The 18,425-nt window shown below is 36.9% G+C and overlaps 1 protein-coding gene across 1 annotated transcript in view; it reads left to right on the forward strand.

Moving 5' to 3' along the window:
* Positions 1-18,425, forward strand: part of LOC308258735 (sodium channel protein type 1 subunit alpha-like) — a gene marked incomplete at both ends in the record, with an annotated part of 92,609 nt that overhangs the window by 23,083 nt on the left and 51,101 nt on the right. The window contains 9 exon segments of the mRNA XM_080689385.1: positions 1,594-1,863; positions 6,701-6,764; positions 7,280-7,421; positions 8,301-8,507; positions 10,071-10,355; positions 11,693-12,073; positions 13,326-13,458; positions 14,920-15,158; positions 16,685-16,858. Coding sequence (XP_080545511.1) covers positions 1,594-1,863; positions 6,701-6,764; positions 7,280-7,421; positions 8,301-8,507; positions 10,071-10,355; positions 11,693-12,073; positions 13,326-13,458; positions 14,920-15,158; positions 16,685-16,858 — 1,895 coding nt within the window.

Genomic DNA, 18,425 nt, shown 5'->3' on the forward strand with positions numbered 1-18,425 from the left:
GAACGTATCAACCTTCAATTTCCTATTCATTATAGCCACTGATACTTATGTATAAACTATAGAAATTGTTTTAAGTCTTTCTCTAACAAAAGACCAGGGAGCTGGGGGTAGTGGTGCATGCCTATAATCTCAGTATTTGGTAGGCTGAGACAGGAGGTTTGCAGGTTCAAGACCAGCCTCAGTAACTTAGCAAGCACCTCAGCAACTTAGTGAGACCCTGTTTCAAAATAAAAAAAATAAAATAGGGATGAAGATATAGCTCAGAGTTAGAATGTCTCTGTATTCGATCCCTGATACTGCAAAGAAACAACAATAAACACAAAAAGAGGGAAGGAAGGAAGGAAGGAAGGAAGGAAGGAAGGAAGGAAGGAAGGAGACAAGAATAAAAATAACCTAAGTCTGCGTGGAAAATTATTTATCTTAAAGTGAAATTATACTCCAATTTAATAGCATTTTTTTCCTGCTTATAAATAAAAATTTAAACATTTTTATCAGATAATTTATTATGAACTGACAACTGACCTAAATAAAAGTGTGGGCAAGATTCAATATAAAAAGTAAAAATGTTATTCCCTTTCCTTAATACAGATTTAGTGAAGCCCATGAGCCTCCTTTTATTTTCTCATCTTAGTGGGAGGTGGATCTGTCTGTCATTGTTTGGATTGTTACTGGGTGAACGGTAATGCCTCATTACCAGGCAATAATCCTTTTCTTGGCTCTTGCTTCTTCCAAGAGAAAGAATTTAAATGGAAAGCACAAATAGGGGAATATGAGAGGTTTATTTAGGGAAGGGGGGGGTATAAAAAGAAGGCAGTGATTTAAAAGGGGGATACATTATGTTCCAGGGGAAAAAGGGGAAAAGAAGTCTGTATCTAACTTTTTTTGTGGTATTGGGGTTCCTGGAAGCCCTTCTACCTCCGGGCTACACTCCCAGACCTATTTTATACTTTTTATTGGGAAACAGGGTCTCTTAAGCCAGCAAGGCTGGCTCCAAACCAGCGCGATCCTCCTGTCTCCGCCTCCCAAGCGCGGGGATTACAAGCGTGCACCACCACGCCCGGCATGGGAAAAGAAGTCTGAAACAGACAGGCTGTTTTCTGGAGTGGAAACAGTGTAGGGCTCTTTTCTGGGAGGACCTGTGTTCCCTTTGGACACCTCTTTCCTCAGACATATTTACCTTGAGGTCCTTGGTTGTCTTTTTCCATGCACACATCAGCCCTGTTTCTGCCATATTGGAAATTTCCCCATGGATGGGAGCTTCTAAGCAAAATCCTGCAGGGGTTTAGCCTTCTGATATCCCTGCACTTTTCTTAAAATTGCTAAGTGGGTGCCCCATGCTTTAATTTCCCGAGGTCCCGGATCCATTCCAATCCTGCCCACCTGGCCATTGCTGTCTAGCTGCCCACAAGGACAATTGTGTTTGCAGACTTCATCTCCATAAGCTCTTCAACCTTCCAGGAAGTGTAGCCCTCTGATAAAACTAAAAGTTTTTTGGGGGTTATGCATGTACTCTGTTTTCAAAAGAATTGTGTGAAGCTTGGATTATTCTATATGTGTTAAGTCTTTATAGTAAAAGACTCTTCCTCTTTTCAGGCCTGAAGACCATCGTGGGGGCCCTGATCCAGTCGGTGAAGAAGCTCTCTGATGTCATGATCCTGACTGTGTTCTGTCTGAGTGTGTTTGCACTAATTGGACTGCAGCTGTTCATGGGCAACCTGCGGAATAAATGTGTACAATGGCCCCCCACGAATGCTTCCCTGGAGGAACATAGCATAGAAAAGAATGTAACTACGGATAACAATGGCACACTTGTAAATGAAACTCTTTTTGAGTTTGACTGGAAATCCTATATTCAAGATTCAAGTAAGAATTACTATTACTTATTATTTTCATTGTTAATCTGCCTTCAGTCTAAGCATAAGATTAAAAATGATCACATACATCATAGTAATCCTTTGAAAATTGTCTAATCAAACTATTAATAAACACTTAAAATTATATTTTTATTTGAAATTTCATCTTTTACTTTTTTGTGGTGGTATTGGGGGTTGAACCCAGGGGCATTCTATTTTTTTTTTATTTGTGGTACTGAGGGTGGAACCCAGGGGCTTTTCTACCTCTGGGCTATTTTTTATTTTTTATTTTATTTTTATTTTATTTTTATTTTATTTTTATTTTTATTTTTATTTTATTTTTTATTTTATTTTTATTTTATTCTATTCTATTTTTTTTTTTTATTTGTGGTACTGAGGGCGGAACCCAGGGGCTTTTCTACCTCTGGGCTATTTTTTATTTTTTATTTTTTATTTTATTTTGTATTTTTATTTTATTTTTATTTTATTTTTATTTTATTTTTATTTTTATTTTTATTTTTATTTTATTTTTTATTTTATTTTTATTTTATTCTATTCTATTTTTTTTTTTATTTGTGGTACTGAGGGTGGAACCCAGGGGCTTTTCTACCTCTGAGCTATACTCCCAGACCTATTTCATACTTTATTTGGAAACACGCTTTCACTAAGTTGCTGAGAGCCTCACTGAGTAGCCGAGGCTGGCTTCGAGCCTGTGCCATCCTCCTGCCTCAGCCTTCCAAGCACTGGGATTAAAAGCATGCTCCACCACACCTGGCAGCATTCTACTTTTGAGCTACACCCCCAGCTCTTTTTTTATTTTTTGTTTTGAAACAGGGTCTTGCTAGGTTGCTGAAAGTATAGCTAAGTTGATAAGGTTGATTTTGAAACTACAATCCTCCTGTCTAAACCTCCAAATTAATGGATTTATAGGCAGGCGCCACAATGTCCTGCTCCTGGTTGACATTTTTTATTGCATTTTGTTTATTTGTTTTGTTGATGCTGGAGATCAACCTCAGAGCCTTGTACATGCAAGCAAACACTCTACACTGAGCTACACCCACAGTCCTTCCCCTGGATTTTAAATAATAGGTGACAATTTCTGAAATGAGTTTTCAAGAAAAACTTTTTTACTCACCTTATCAGTGGTTTGCACATGCATTACATTGATAATTATTCTAATTTTGACACCCAAATGCAATTTGCTACTGTGTGATCATCAGGAGGCTAAAGAATATAGCTAAAGAAAAATCAAGATCCTCAGTTTAAGGATCTTCAAATGTAAAAACTGGAGTTCTAAAGTACTGTGCAGTATAATCGATTAAGCCAGGAACTGTGAAAGAAAGTTAGAAAAAATAACGATGATAATACATGGCTTTAAGGTGCTTATAATTTACCCTTATTATTTTATGGAAATCAATTGACACCTAAATAGATCCTTATATTTGAAAAATAGTATTACCTTGAGGAAAATAATACAAATTTTCAGAGTGATCAGTGAAGTATAAGAGTGGTTTATCTTTTTTTTTTTTTTTTGGTGGTACTGGGGGTGGAACCCAGAGGCTTTCTACCTCCGGGCTACACTCCCAGACCTATTTTATATTTTATTTGGAAACAGGGTCTCACTAAGTTGCTGCGAGCCTCACTCAGTAGCTGAGGCTGTCTTCGAACCCGTGTGATCCTCCTGTCTCAGCCTCCCAAGCGCGGGGATTACAAGCGTGCGCCACCACGCCTGGCGAGAGTACTTATCTTTATTTCAAGCATTTAGACAATATCGTTAAACATTGAAATATTCTATTCCAGAAGACCTGAAAAATAACTATCCTAATACTCTTCCTCTTTTTTAAGTGAAATAAAAGTAAGTAAAGTCTTCTCTCTTTCATTTAAGCACCTACCAGTAGCAGTATTTCAAAATCAGAGTCAACACATGATCCATCAAGAAAGGAAGTGCCCTTATTAGAAAATTAACAAATAAAGCTTAGACTTGAGATATGCATCCATATAGCTCTGTCTTCATTATTTTTAAGTGATGAGTTATATTTGAAAAAAATGAAAGAACAAACATGAGTGATACGCTGTATGGAACAAATGGGATTGGTCATGGAAAATTACTGATGGATTGATAATTACTAAAGTGATAGCATAATTTAAAAAAAAAACACACATAAGAGATGTGTCCTTACAGCTCTGAAAAATACATTGGTTGAGGAAAAACTAACTCTTCTGTGGTATACGGTGATAGGCCAGCAAATAATTTTCAAAGTAGTTGTAAACCTCTAAGAAAAATGTCTTAAGAACAGTAAAAGAGTAATACTCGAAAGTGCATTACTCACTTCATAGGATGACAGTAGGTTCGCCGCTGTCACTCACTCCTGAAACCTACCGCTTACTCTATCTAAGATCACAGTACCGACTGTCACGAGATTTATTCTCCCTAGTAAAACTTTGTTGAACTCTATTTTTGTTATACTTAATCAAGAGAATCTGAGATTATTTTCAGCTCTAGTAATCTATAATTCTTACAATTTGCCCTGATCATATTCTACTTGTTGGGGGGTGGGGGGAGACTTTAAACCACATGCAAATTTAAATAAAATAATTTGTTATTGGAAGTGCCAGAAAATTAAATTCATTAAATTAATGGTAAAGCATTACAACTAAAAAGTTCTATTCTTTAAGACTTTTAGGAGAGGTGAATGCTGTTCCAGAGCTCTGGCTCAAGTCTGCTCTCCTGCTTGCTGGGTCTCCTACTTTTTTAGTGAGGCAGAGGAGGGTGGACTGGCCATGACTGTTGGCTGCTTGGGAGAGGTTCTTCCAGAGTGGGGGTGCATCCCAGTGAGAGGGGACTCACCCAGTGTTGTGAGAGAGAGAGAGAGAGAGAGAGAGAGAGAGAGAGAGAGAGAGAGAGAGAGAGAGAGAGAGAGAGAGAAGAAAGGGAAAAAAAATACCTACAAACAGGAAAAAAAAAAAAAAACAACCTTTCACACTTGGCCTCTGCAGCTCACTTGGGTCTGTGCAGATATTTCTAGCCCTTTAAGGCTCACTTATTACTGTAGTTTCCTGAGCACAAGAAAGGACCAAACATCTTAAAATAAACACATGTATTCAAAAATTTATCCAAATGTATCATAGCCCTTTTACTTTAAATTTAATTAAAATTTTAGGAATTCCTTGTCAGTTTTTCTGTGTTTACAGAAGTCAGGTCTACTGAAGGAGGAGGATCCCAAGTTTGAGGCCAGCCTGAACAACGTAGTGAGACCCTACCATAAAATAAAATAAAATAAAATAAAATAAAATAAAATAAAATAAAATAGGGATGTAGTTCAGTGATAAAGCCCTTGCCCAGCAGACACAAGGCCATCGGTTCTATTCCCAGTAGAGAAGAAAAAGGAAGAATAGGAGGAGGAGAAGGAGGAGGAAGAGTAAGAAGAGGAAGAAGGAGGAAGAGGAAGAAGAGTAGTAGGAGGAGGAAGAGATGATAATGATGATCAGGATATTTGGAAATATAAATGATTTTTCCCCTTATGTGATTCTGTGCCCCTTCAAAAACTTGGCATGAAATAAATTCTTCCGGATTTTATCATCTAGAAAATATTTCTTCTTACAAAATCCAAAAATAATTATTTAATTCCATGTGTTTCTCTTTCACTCCTCCATTGTCTTAGTCATTCAATAAACATAATTGAAATGCTATGGGATCCAAATAACACTAGTAATGTGACATAATTAAGCACCTGTGGCTTTATTTCTAAGAGTAATGATATTTTAAACAATACAAAACAATGACTATTAACAGTATCCTGCCAATCTTTAATGGAAAGGAAGTGGAGGATCAAAGAGGAAGACACAGAAGTGATACTTTAACTGAATGTTGAAAGGAGGGAAAGAGTTCAGTCTGAGATAATGCAGTTTGTTTGATAATTCTTTGGTAATTATTTCAGCTTTCATATTTAGGGTTTTGAAATTTTCATTTGCTTTCCAGGAATGATGGTACAGACCTTGGGAGGCTGAGACGGGAGGATGGCAGGTTTGACACCAGCCTTAGCAACTTAGCAAGACTGTCAGTAACCTATTAGGACCCTGTATCAAAACAAAAGAAAAAAGGGTTGGAGGTATAGCTTGGAGTAGAAATTGCCTCAGGGCTCAATCACCCCCCCCCCCCAAAATTCATTTGTTTTAGTAGAGGATTTGATTTACTCATGTTTTACTATGAGCTGCCTATCTTATATCCTGGAAGTTCATATAATGTAAATTATAATTAATTATTAAAAATATAAATAATTTTAAAATATAGGAAAGAAGACAGGAAAATACATAATATTTTTGTTCTAAAATGTTTAGTTGTTTTGAGGAAGCAAAGAAATACTTGTTTTTAGCTGTTTTTACTGAATGAAATATTTTTATTTTATTAGAGAGATGAAAAATGACACTTTTTTTGTTGTTGTTGTTGTACTGGAGTTCCTGGAAGCCCTTTTACCTCCAGGCTACACTCCCAGACCTATTTTGTATACTTTTTATTTGGAAACAGGGTCTCTTAAGCCAGCATGGCTGGCTTCGAACCTGCGCGATCCTCCTGAAATTGAAATGACACTTTTTAAAAAAATGTTGTATTAGTACCAATGTTGGCTTTCTCTCATTTTTTATTTATAATGAAGTTTTTCACCACCAAGTGTCTAATGCCCTTAATATAATATCTGTCACTTGAAAGAAGGTCAAATACTTGTTTTTTAAATAAATTACATGCTATACCTATAATTACTCAACAATATTAAAAGTGGGATCTGATGTCCTTATATTAATGTTTTTAAAATTTTCAAATGTTTTTCATATGACTTTTTTTTTTCAAACAGGATATCATTATTTCTTAGAGGGGTCTTTAGATGCTTTGCTATGTGGAAACAGCTCTGATGCAGGGTGAGCCATTAATTTTCGTGTATTTGTATATATGCACACATGTATATGTACTTTTTCTCTCTTTTTGTAGAAACCAACTGGTAACAAAAAGACAATTTGCTCATACTAATTTGTTATAATTAATGTTACCTATAAAGAATGACATTATATAATATCAAATAAACTTTTCTTGTAAAGTAAGTGGCATTTCCCTTAGGTTAATCTTATGAATTAACTCTGGAGATCTAGAGTTAATCCAGAGTAGGGGAAATGGAGTCATGTTAAAATGTTAATTATAACCCTAGAATAGTTTTGTAAAATGCTATAAGAAATGCTATGCTATAATTTAGTGATTACACCAAGTGCCTAGTAAAATTATATTAAGTCAAAAGTTGGAAATTGTATTATACTGTTACTTATTATGCTACTGTCCTTTAGGACAGCAAATCTTCCTGTTTAGATACTGTAAGTATAGGATTCTACCAGCATGAAAAGACAGCAGAATCACTAGTAACACTTTCTTTCTCCATTTACAGCCAATGTCCAGAAGGATACATGTGTATAAAAGCTGGTAGAAACCCTAATTATGGTTACACAAGTTTTGATACCTTCAGTTGGGCATTTTTGTCTCTGTTTCGACTGATGACTCAGGACTTCTGGGAAAATCTTTATCAACTGGTGAGAACTTGCAGAGATATACACTGCATTTAAGTAGAAGTGTACAAAAATGCAAACTGAGTCATGGAAAATTGAACCACGGCATAAGTTAGAAGAACAGGATTTGAAACCCAAAGATTTAAGTTTCTCTATCCTATTGATTATAATATACACCAAGTAGTGTAATGCCTAGGCTAGTAATCCTCTCTTATTTTTTCTTGACCCAAATCCTATTTCTTACCCTTCTCAGACGTAGATTCTCCACAACCTCCCCTCAACCTTCTCTCCCCACCTCAGGTATTATCCCATGGACAAGAGGTGATGGAAACAAAGTCTATGTAGAAAAGAAATACATTTGGTCTCTTCTTTGACTTTTTGACTTTCATCAGAGGCTGGACTCTTTTCTTTTTTTTTTTTTTTTAGTACTGGAGATGGAACCCAGGGACATTCTACCTCTGAGTTACATCTCCAGCCCTATTTTCTATTCTTTTTTTCCAACAAGGTCTCGCTGAGCTGCAAAGGACCTCACTAAGTAGCTGAGGCTGGCCACGAACTGCGATCCTTCTGTCTCGGCCTCCTGAATGCTGAAATGACAAGTGTGCACCACCACACCCAGCTGAGGCTGGGCTTTTTGATGGAGTTCTCCATCATATTTTGTTGACTCCCTTTTATTCTTGGTGAATTGAAGAACTCCCTTCTAGAGATCACTGTATGAATGCTCACATTAAGGGATAAAGAAGAGGCAGAGGTTCAAGATATAGACAGTGGGAGAAGAAGGAGGGGCTGTGACCAATACAATTATTTTTTTATATCAGAGATCTGCAAGACACAAAAGTTGAAGGTGAAGCTCCCCATTCATGAACTATTAGAGGAAAACAATTCCAATATTCTTGTTTTCAGACATTACGTGCTGCTGGGAAGACATACATGATATTTTTTGTGTTGGTCATTTTCCTGGGCTCATTCTACCTAATCAACTTGATCCTGGCTGTGGTGGCCATGGCCTATGAGGAACAGAACCAGGCCACCATGGAAGAAGCAGAACAGAAAGAGGCGGAATTTCAGCAGATGCTTGAACAACTGAAAAAACAACAAGAGGCAGCCCAGGTACAGTACTAAGTCAAATACACTTCATCTCACGGTACCAATTACTTTATTTTCATTGCAGGCTTTTTAAATTTAAAATGTAAAAATGTTACTATTGGGGGGCTTCTTGGGTGAGAAACTTACTGAATAAGTATACTGGCATTGGGGAAAATCCTAAGGAAATAATGTCTTCTTGGAAAAATAAATTTGTTGCACATTATATAAAAAGATATTCATCTATTTCTTATAATCAGTCTCTCCCTTTCTTTAATCAAAAATATATTGTCTCTTATTGTGGTTGCCTCTATAGGGAAGTAATCAAATAATATGACTCAGCAGTATCCAATAGGCCTGTGCCCATCACCAATCTTATAGAGATGAGGTAATCTCCAAGGGAATGAGTGTCCTTGTAGTAAGATACCAGTGTTCACAGAAGGATAGATCATGAAATTCCTACCTTATCACTCCCATCTTTCTTTCTATGTAGCTTACAAACTCATTATCTTTACTGAAGAAGAAAATTCTTTTGGGTGTATTCATTTATATGCAAGAGGCCTGTATTGAGGTTACTCTGAGAACAATTATATTAATAAAAAGTGCCAACTTTGTACCAGTACAAGCTGTGATAATATATATATATATATATATATATATATATATATATATATATATTACATAGCCTACATAGCCAATAAGAACTAATGCTGAGTTGAAAATGTGGAGCTGTTTTGGTAGATCTGACCACCATGTCTGGCTTAGCAGAAAATAACTGACCCTCTCCCTCTTCTATTCTTCTGGAGGAAGATCAGGGAGGAGAAAGGGATTTTATAACCATTCATGTATTTGATTGATAATGCCTTGAAGGCATTATCAACCCAGTTGATATTGAACAACCCAGTCTCACTAGCAGGAGAGAGAACCTCAGATAATTATCTCATTTCCTTATGCTTAGATATGACCTTAAGTAACTAATCAGCTTTTTTTCTATTTTTCAGATAATGTTAATTAAAGACTAATTTTTAGAGTAAATCAAGTCTCAAAATTAAAGTGAATTTGTGTTCTTTTTGATGCCCAATGAATCTTTTTGAATATGTGGTCTGTAAAGTGTAACACAGACCTAATAAATATTCCCATAGAGAAAAAAAAAAGATTATCTCTGAAAGTCTTTTTTTTTTTTTTTTTTGGTGGTGGTGGTACTGGAGTAGAACCGAGAGGCTTTCTACCTCCGGGAGGCTTTCTACCTCCGGGATATACTCCATGATCTATTTTTTGTATTTTATTTGGAAACAGGGTCTCACTAAGTTGCTGAGAGCCTCACTAAGAAGCTGAGGCTGGCTTCGAACCTGTGCGATCCTCCTGTCTTAGCCTCCCAAGCGCGGGGATTACAAGCGTGCGCCACCACGCCTGGCTAGAAGTCTTGATTAGGTAGAAAGAAAGAAAAAAAAAAAGTTCTTTATACTTGCAGAGTATCTTCTACCTGAGATTAGCTAAATGTGTTCTGTAAATTCTTTGCAAACACTCATTTTAAAGAAAGATAAAGGCTTCTCTAATGTCATGCTAAAACTCGTTTTTCTCACACTGCAGCAGGCAGCAGCTACAACTGCCTCTGAACATTCCAGAGAGCCCAGTGCAGCAGGCAGAATCTCAGACAGCTCTTCTGAAGCCTCCAAATTGAGTTCCAAGAGTGCCAAGGAAAGAAGAAATCGGAGAAGGAAAAGAAAACAGAAAGAGCAGTCTGGTGGGGAAGAGAAAGATGAGGATGAATTCCATAAATCTGAATCTGAAGAGAGCATCAAGAGGAGAGGGTTTCCTTTCTCCATTGAGGGGAACCGACTGACATATGAAAAGAGGTACTCTTCCCCACACCAGGTAAGGCATTGCCTAGGTACTGATGCATGTGTGGAAATTAGAGTGCTAGAAAGGCAAGAATTACAATGGGCTTAGCAATGGTCATCAACTGAATTGACTGCCATTTTCATTACATTGAAACCTATTCTTCCTTCACATAGTTATGGGAATATTTTACTCTACATTATGTAAGTCTACAGTTTAGTGTGGTTCAAGTAACTGGGTTGAAAGTCAGGAGACCTGGATTTTCATTCTGATACTAACTGCTGATACTTGTCTATAACTAATGACATTCAATCTTTCTGATCCTCAGCTCTTTTAGAAATAACAAAAAATATATAGAACTGGGGCTGTATGATCAGTAATATCCTTTTGGTTGTTTCATTATTTTATATTGTTTTTCCCCTAATTTCTTTATAAACCATCAAGCACGCTTATAAAAATATTGAAAAGTCTATCACTCTGAACATCAGAAGTATGAACTTGAAGCTCCAAAGATGCTCTGCATCACAAGTAGAAAAGGAATAATAATTAAAGTAATTTTAGAAAGGTAGACTAATAATTTGTGAAAGTGTTGAAATTTATTGAAAGAAAAAAAACATGAAAACAAATGGGGTCTTGCGGCCAGTGTGCATTAAATGTTGACAATATTCTCAGTGATATATTTTAAATGTTTCCATTTGAACTTGAGAAACTGCGGTTTAGGGATTTTTTTTTTTCAATAATTAGCAGGTTGTACTGTAACTCCACATTCCTTAATATCAGTGGCTATCAACCTCTTTGTATAAAACTAAAAAAAAAATTTTGGAACTTAGGGGAAAACCTTAATGGCTCCCACCACCTGCCGGAATACAATAATGACAAACATAACAGTCAGGTCAATCAATCCCTCGTGCCATCACCACCTGAGCTTCTCTCAGACCTTTTACTTTGGACTTTCCATGACCCCAAACCTTATTGATTCTGGGCAAAGGACAGTCAGAAGTATTCTTTTAGGGGAAAAACCTTAATGGCTCCCCACAGGAACTGAGGATTGAACTCAGGGGCATTCTACCTTGGAGCTACACTCCCATTTTATTTTTATTTTGAAACAGGTTCTTGCTAAGTTGCTGTGACTGGCCTCATACCTATGATATTCCTGTACCAGCTTCTCAAGTACTGAGATTACAGGCATGTGCCACCACACGAGTTTTACAAAACTAACTTAATCTGAATGTTCACAAATTTAGAATGTTATATCAAAAGGAATGTACCACATTGTGTTATGAATGCCGGAATTTCTTTCAATTTGGTCTTGCAAAATGAAAGCACATTTCAAAGGCCTACGTTGACAGGATTTCATCTGTTGTTTGTTTTAGTCTTTGTTGAGCATCCGTGGCTCCCTGTTTTCTCCAAGGCGAAACAGCAGGACAAGCCTTTTCAGCTTTAGAGGGCGAGCAAAGGATGTGGGATCAGAGAACGATTTTGCTGATGATGAGCACAGCACCTTTGAGGATAACGAGAGCCGGAGAGATTCCTTATTTGTACCCAGGCGACATGGAGAGCGGCGCAACAGTAACCTAAGTCAGACCAGTAGGTCGTCCCGGATGCTGGCAGTGTTTCCAGCAAATGGGAAGATGCACAGCACTGTGGATTGCAATGGTGTGGTTTCCTTGGTTGGTGGACCTTCAGTTCCTACATCGCCTGTTGGACAGCTTCTGCCAGAGGTGATAATAGATAAGCCAGCTACTGATGACAATGTAAGGAAGTTTTAAATAGTTCAGGCATGGCTGGCCTATGACTGCTGCACCAGCCAGTGTTTCTACAGAATGGAACTCTTGAGAATGATTCCTGGTTGGTCAAGCTGCGAATGCACCTGCATCTTGTAATATCTTCAATAGGCTAACCAACTAAACCTTAAAACCTCAACACTATCATGCACAAACCTGAATGCATTTACTTACTTAACATGCTAAGGATTAATTAGATACAATAATTGCTGCCTCCAGTTGGAGGATTTGCTATATACCCACACGGAATTTAGATATCAGGACATCTTCTGAGCCCCTGGTATAAAGTGAATAAAAAATATCCTTCTGTTAAAGTGTAAAGGGTGTATAATAAATCTTTCCATCAGATTCTTCAATATATCTATGCTTTAGTTCAGATTTTCAAAAACACTGTGCTTAAGTAGACAGCTTCATTGTTAAAATTTCTAGTACTCATATTTGTCTTATGAAAAAAATGCTGATATAGGTCTTTTCAAAACTAATCTAAATGAAGAGACACAAATAAATTATTGAAACAGATAAAATAGTTGTCTGCAAACAAAGCTGTGTTATGTGTCTGTGACTATATCCCCAGAGGAGGAATTTCTAAACAGATGCTGCCTCTTTTTAAACTGTTCTCTCACTCAGAAATATATCAGCATGATGAGGCATGACTAAGTCAGAATTAGATGACTTATTGCCTTGGTACCCTGGATGAAACTGTTGTCCATGCAGCATGCGTGTGTGTTTTTCTAACATACAGTTTTTGTGTTGTCAATGACCATTCATGTCTTATTTTCAGAAAATGAGATGGCAGCTAAGCGTGTTATAATTTTTCCCCTTAAAATAAAATGGCTACCTTCTCAAAAATCAAATGTCTTGTTCACGAAGATGACGTTTTTAAGTTATCAAGTTTTTACTATTAGTTCAGAAATAAAGTAACATTATCCCTAAGTATACATGTTAAATACATGTCAAAATTTACCAATTATAACATCACTGCATCATGTTTTGTAAAAAATAAGAGGGTTAAAAAGCTTATTTTTTGCTGTATGACTGAATGGTTAACAGTTTGGACATTCCAGGTTAATGAGACAATAAGTCAGCAATATCTGCCATCACCAATTAAATACGAAAGTGCATGATGCATGCGTGTCATGAAACTCACCATGTCACCCTGTGGTTGTTTACTTCTCACATGGCTCAAGTTAATCGTTTAATGCATTAGCATCTTTCTTTACAGGGAACAACCACTGAAACCGAAATGAGAAAGAGAAGATCAAGTTCTTTCCATGTATCCATGGACTTTCTAGAAGATCCTACCCAAAGGCAAAGGGCAATGAGCGTAGCCAGCATCTTAACAAATACAGTAGAAGGTTTGTAACTAACTTCATTTCCATTGCAATTATTTCAGCAAACATATATTTTAACTATTAAGACTGTTTTCTTAACTGTGCTTGGCAACTCTTTGAAAATGACGAATAGGGCATTTCTATGAGGGATTTCTAATCCTTCTCGTCACAGTGGCCCTTTTCTACCTCACTTCAGACTCCAGGCTGCAGCAGCGCTGCCCCTTTCAGCCTCTGTTCTCGAGATTTCAGGGGAGGAGAGCATCATTTTTATAAAATAAATCTTGGATCCTATCAATTCTGACCCTAACTATTATAGCTTGAGGTCGACAATGTAGCTAGTCACTAATGCAGAGTCACACACAGTACCTTATCCCCCAAACCACGTTCCAGTTGAGGCTTCATTAGTGCCTTGCAATTAAACATCAGTGAGATTCAATGTGATACAAACCCACATGCACCCCGCACTTGGTGTGAGCCCCTCTGGATCCTAGCCTACTCTGCTCCCCCTCCTCCCACATGTGAGTAATACTGATAGTGATGCAATCACTTAGGAACATCGCATTATTTTAATTGTTTCCTTTATCAGTCCACTTCCCTTTTTTTGCCTTTTTAACCTCCCCACCTTCTTTCCCCTTTTTGCTTCCAATGGTCTACAGGTCTCTCTCTGTCTCTTCCTACCTGAAGTCCCCTTTGTTTTCTATTTTCATCCTAGCATTCACATATGAAAGAAAACACACTCCTTGACTTTCTGACACTGGCTGATCTCACGTAGCATAATATTCTCTGGTTTCACCCACTTTCCTACAAAGAACATAATTTTGTTTTTCTTTGTGGATGAGTAGCACTGCATTATGTGTACATAGCACATTTTCTCTATCCCTTCATCTGTTGACAGACACCTGGGTTGGCTCCATAATTTGGCTGTCGTGAATTGTGCTGCTATAAATGTGTGTATGCATGTATTGCTGTAGCACTGTAACTTTGTTTAACTCATTTATTTGTACTGGCGATGGAATCCAGAGGCATTCTACCTCTAAGCTCTACCCCCAGCCCTTTTTTATTTTTATTTTTTTTAAACAGGGTCTCATTAGGTTGCTGAGAGTCTCACTATGTTGGTAAGGCTGTCCTTGAACCTGTGAAGCTTGTCTTAGACTCCCAAGTACGAGGATTACAAGCATGCACCACCACACCAGGCTTGCATTCTAACTTTAATTCATTTAAAAGACTAACCACTTGTCTTGAAGCCAAGTGCTGATCCACAGTATCAGAGAATAAAAGGAAAAAATATTTCTTTACTCTTTCTGCTCTATGTATATGCTGTTGTCTATAAAAGTGTAGAGTAAATGTTATTTTTTTATCGATTACAAAAGAGTTTGGAAAGAAATGGAAATGTGCTGGTTACTGAAAATAAGTATGGTAGATCTGAAGTAAATGTGTGTGTAAAATAAATCCTGTAGTTATTGTTCTTCTTCTTTTTAAATCTAGAACTTGAAGAATCCAGGCAGAAATGCCCACCTTGTTGGTATAAATTTTCCAACATATTCTTAATCTGGGACTGTTCTCCCTATTGGTTAAAAGTGAAGCACATTGTCAACCTGGTTGTGATGGACCCATTTGTTGACCTGGCCATCACCATCTGCATCGTTTTAAATACTCTTTTCATGGCCATGGAGCACTACCCCATGACCGAACATTTCAATAATGTGCTCACAGTAGGAAACCTGGTAAGCGTATTAGAGGGGAAATATATTCAGTTTTCAAATGTCTATTTGAGAAACTTGTTATATTTAATAGATTAATACACTCTTCAATCAAACTTCCTACTTCCTGCCCCTTCCATAAATTAAAATTGTATGTAGCAGACTATACTTTTTCAAAACAATGGCTTTTAATATCCGTGTAAAAACTGAAAAAGAACAGTAGGAATGGGCCTACGGTACTATTTAAAATTCCTTTAGTTTTTTTTTCAAATATAGAAGTAGTTAACAGTTTTTGTTTGAGTTTTTGTTTTGTGATACTAGAGATTGAACACATGGGCATTCTACCTCTGAAGCTATATCCCAGCCCTATTTGATTTGTTATTTTGAAAGAGGGTCTCACTAAATTATGGAAGGCCTTGCTAAGTTGCCGAGGCTGGCCAAGATCCTGTGATTCATCTGTCTCAGCCTCCCAAATACTGCAATTACAGGTGTGTGTAACCACACCCTGCTCAGTAGTTCATAGTTTAAGGACATTTTTAAAATAACAGTCTCATAGTTTCCCTAGCTGTAGAAGATTGAAATAAAATTGTGGAAAATTTTTATCCTCTTAGTCATTATCATTGCAGGAAATAATTTAACAACATAAAAATTTATCCAGCTTTTCTGTTTCCAGGATCTAGGTAGCCTATGTGTTATTTAATTCAGCCATTCTATATCAAAGCCATGGAATATTAAACCTCTCTATACATTTTTGTCTTATATAATTAGCAAGTCCATTTTTGGTAAAAGTGCCACTTAATTTTTTCTTTTTGTGCTTCAAAACATAAATTATAAAAATGCTTGCTAATTGACTCAACTTAAGAATATTAGCTTTTATTTGCTGAAAGAAAGGGCTCTCTAAAATAGTATGTAGATTTTCCATAATATTTTATTTGAGGATTAGGATTTTTTATGTAAAAAATGTATAATGTCCTGCAATGTACTATTTTTATTTTTAAAGATATATTTATACATTAAAAGTAAATTTATAATTTTATGTGTATAATCATAAATAGTAATAATGATTGGAGTAATTTATATATTATAATAATGGATATACATGTATAAGTGTCTGACCAAAGGAAAATGGGTATAAGCTTATAGTTAAATAAAACTGTCCATGGGAAAAAATCTTGTTGCATAAAATCTGGAGAAAAAGGCAATTTGATGTAATGGAAAGAACATTCTCTATAATAGAATATTTGTGTTCAAATACAATTTTGCCATTTTCTGAGTTTTTGCAGAGGCAAGAAATTTTATACATCTTTAGACCTTGGTTTACTCACTGTAAAGAAATAATTATAACATCTGCGATTACCCACTTACTAGAATATAAAATAAAGTCATGTATATGAAAGTCATTCATCAGGTATATATAAATTATTATATGAATTTAGGTTAATGAGCTAATCATTGTTGGAAAAGTAGCCTAAGCATTTTTTTTTCTGAGAGCAAATGTTATGTTGCACTTTTATCATTATCTGATAAAATTAATTTTGCTTTGATCTTAGGTTTTCACTGGGATCTTTACAGCAGAAATGTTTCTGAAAATTATTGCCATGGATCCTTACTATTATTTCCAAGAAGGCTGGAATATCTTTGATGGTTTCATTGTGACACTTAGCCTGGTAGAACTTGGCCTCGCCAATGTGGAAGGATTATCAGTTCTCCGTTCATTCAGATTGGTAAAAAAATTAAAAAGAGCAACAATATATACAAAAAATTTTCCCAAAAATCAGTTTTCTTGCATAGTACTGGCATAGATTTTATCACAGAACCGTTAGCATTTCAAGTGTGAAACGTCACATTGTAAAAATTTGATCTCATACCGGGGTAGTGGCGCAAGCTTATAATCCCAGCATTCCGGATGCTGAAACAGGAGGACCATGGTTCACAGACAGCCTCAGCTACTTAGTGAGGCCCTTTGCAACTCAGAAAAACCCTGTTTCAAAATAAAGAATAAAACATAGGGCTGGGGGTGTAGCTTGGAGGAAGAATGCCCCTGGGATCCATCCCCAGTACCACACACACACAAAAAAAAAAAAAAAACCCAAAAAACTGATCTTAGCTGGGAGCGCAGGTGCTTAACTGGAACCCTAGTATCTGAGAGGCTGAGAGAGAAACATCACAAACTTGAGGCTAGCCTGAACAATTTAGTGAGACCTTATCTCAAAATGAAGAATAAAAAGGTCTGACATTATAGCCCAATTTTTGTGTATTCCTGGATTTAATCTCCAGTACAACAAACAAATAAACAAACTGTTCTTAAATGGGGAAAATATACATATTCTCAATTGTATTTATCAGCATTCTCATGGCTATAATCTAAAACACTTAAACACGTAACTTAAAGGAAGGTAATTTGCTCATGGTTTTGGGGTTCAGTCTATGTGAGGCCAGCATGTGGTCTCAGGCCAGGGTTGTAGGAAGAAAAGAGAGAGGAAGAGCACTCATGGAGGCTGAGAGAGGAAGAAAGAAGGAGGAGAAGGAGGAGGAGGAGGAGGAGGAGGAAGAGGAGGAGGAGGAGGAGGAGGAGGAGGAGGAGGAGGAGGAGGAGGAGGAAGAATATATAATAACTAAGGCCACAGCCCCAGGGACCCATCTTCTCTAGCTACACTCTACCAGCCTAGGCCACAATTCCACTGCTGGATTACCTATTTTATGACCCAATCACCAATGTATGAGCTCTTCAAGGGGTCATTCTGTCTCTCATTGTAACATTCTGCCTCTGACTCCTGAAGAGATCATGAGCAGCTCAGAATGCAAAATGCATTTATCCCTCTCCAAGAGTCTCCAAAGTCTTAACAGTTCCAGCATCACTAAAAACTCCCAAAGTCCAAAGTCTCCTCTGAGATATAAAGTGAATTTGTAAGGCCCTATAAAAGAAAATAAAGATGAAAATAAAAAGCATATCACATGAATTCATTATACTGTGGCAAAGAGTAAACATTTACATTCACACTAGAAGGAACAGGAAATAGAAAAAACAGTAACATAACAGTAACAAAACCTGGCAGGGCAAGTGTGTAATCTTAAGGCTCCATTCCTGGTAATTGGGGCACATGGGCATGAGAAGCAATCTCCGAGGAGCCTTGGCAGCCTGGCCCCTGCAGCCTGGCTGATTGCAATGGACAGTGGATTGCCTTTACCAGGCAGGCTCCAAGGCTCACATCTATCAGCTTTTTCTTGCAGTCATTCCACTTTCCCAGCATTTCTAAATCTAAGAGGTATTTTTTGCAACCTTGGCTTCAC

Source organism: Muscardinus avellanarius, assembly GCF_963383645.1.
Source record: "Muscardinus avellanarius genome assembly, chromosome: 2".
NCBI classification, from domain to species: Eukaryota; Metazoa; Chordata; class Mammalia; order Rodentia; family Gliridae; genus Muscardinus; species Muscardinus avellanarius.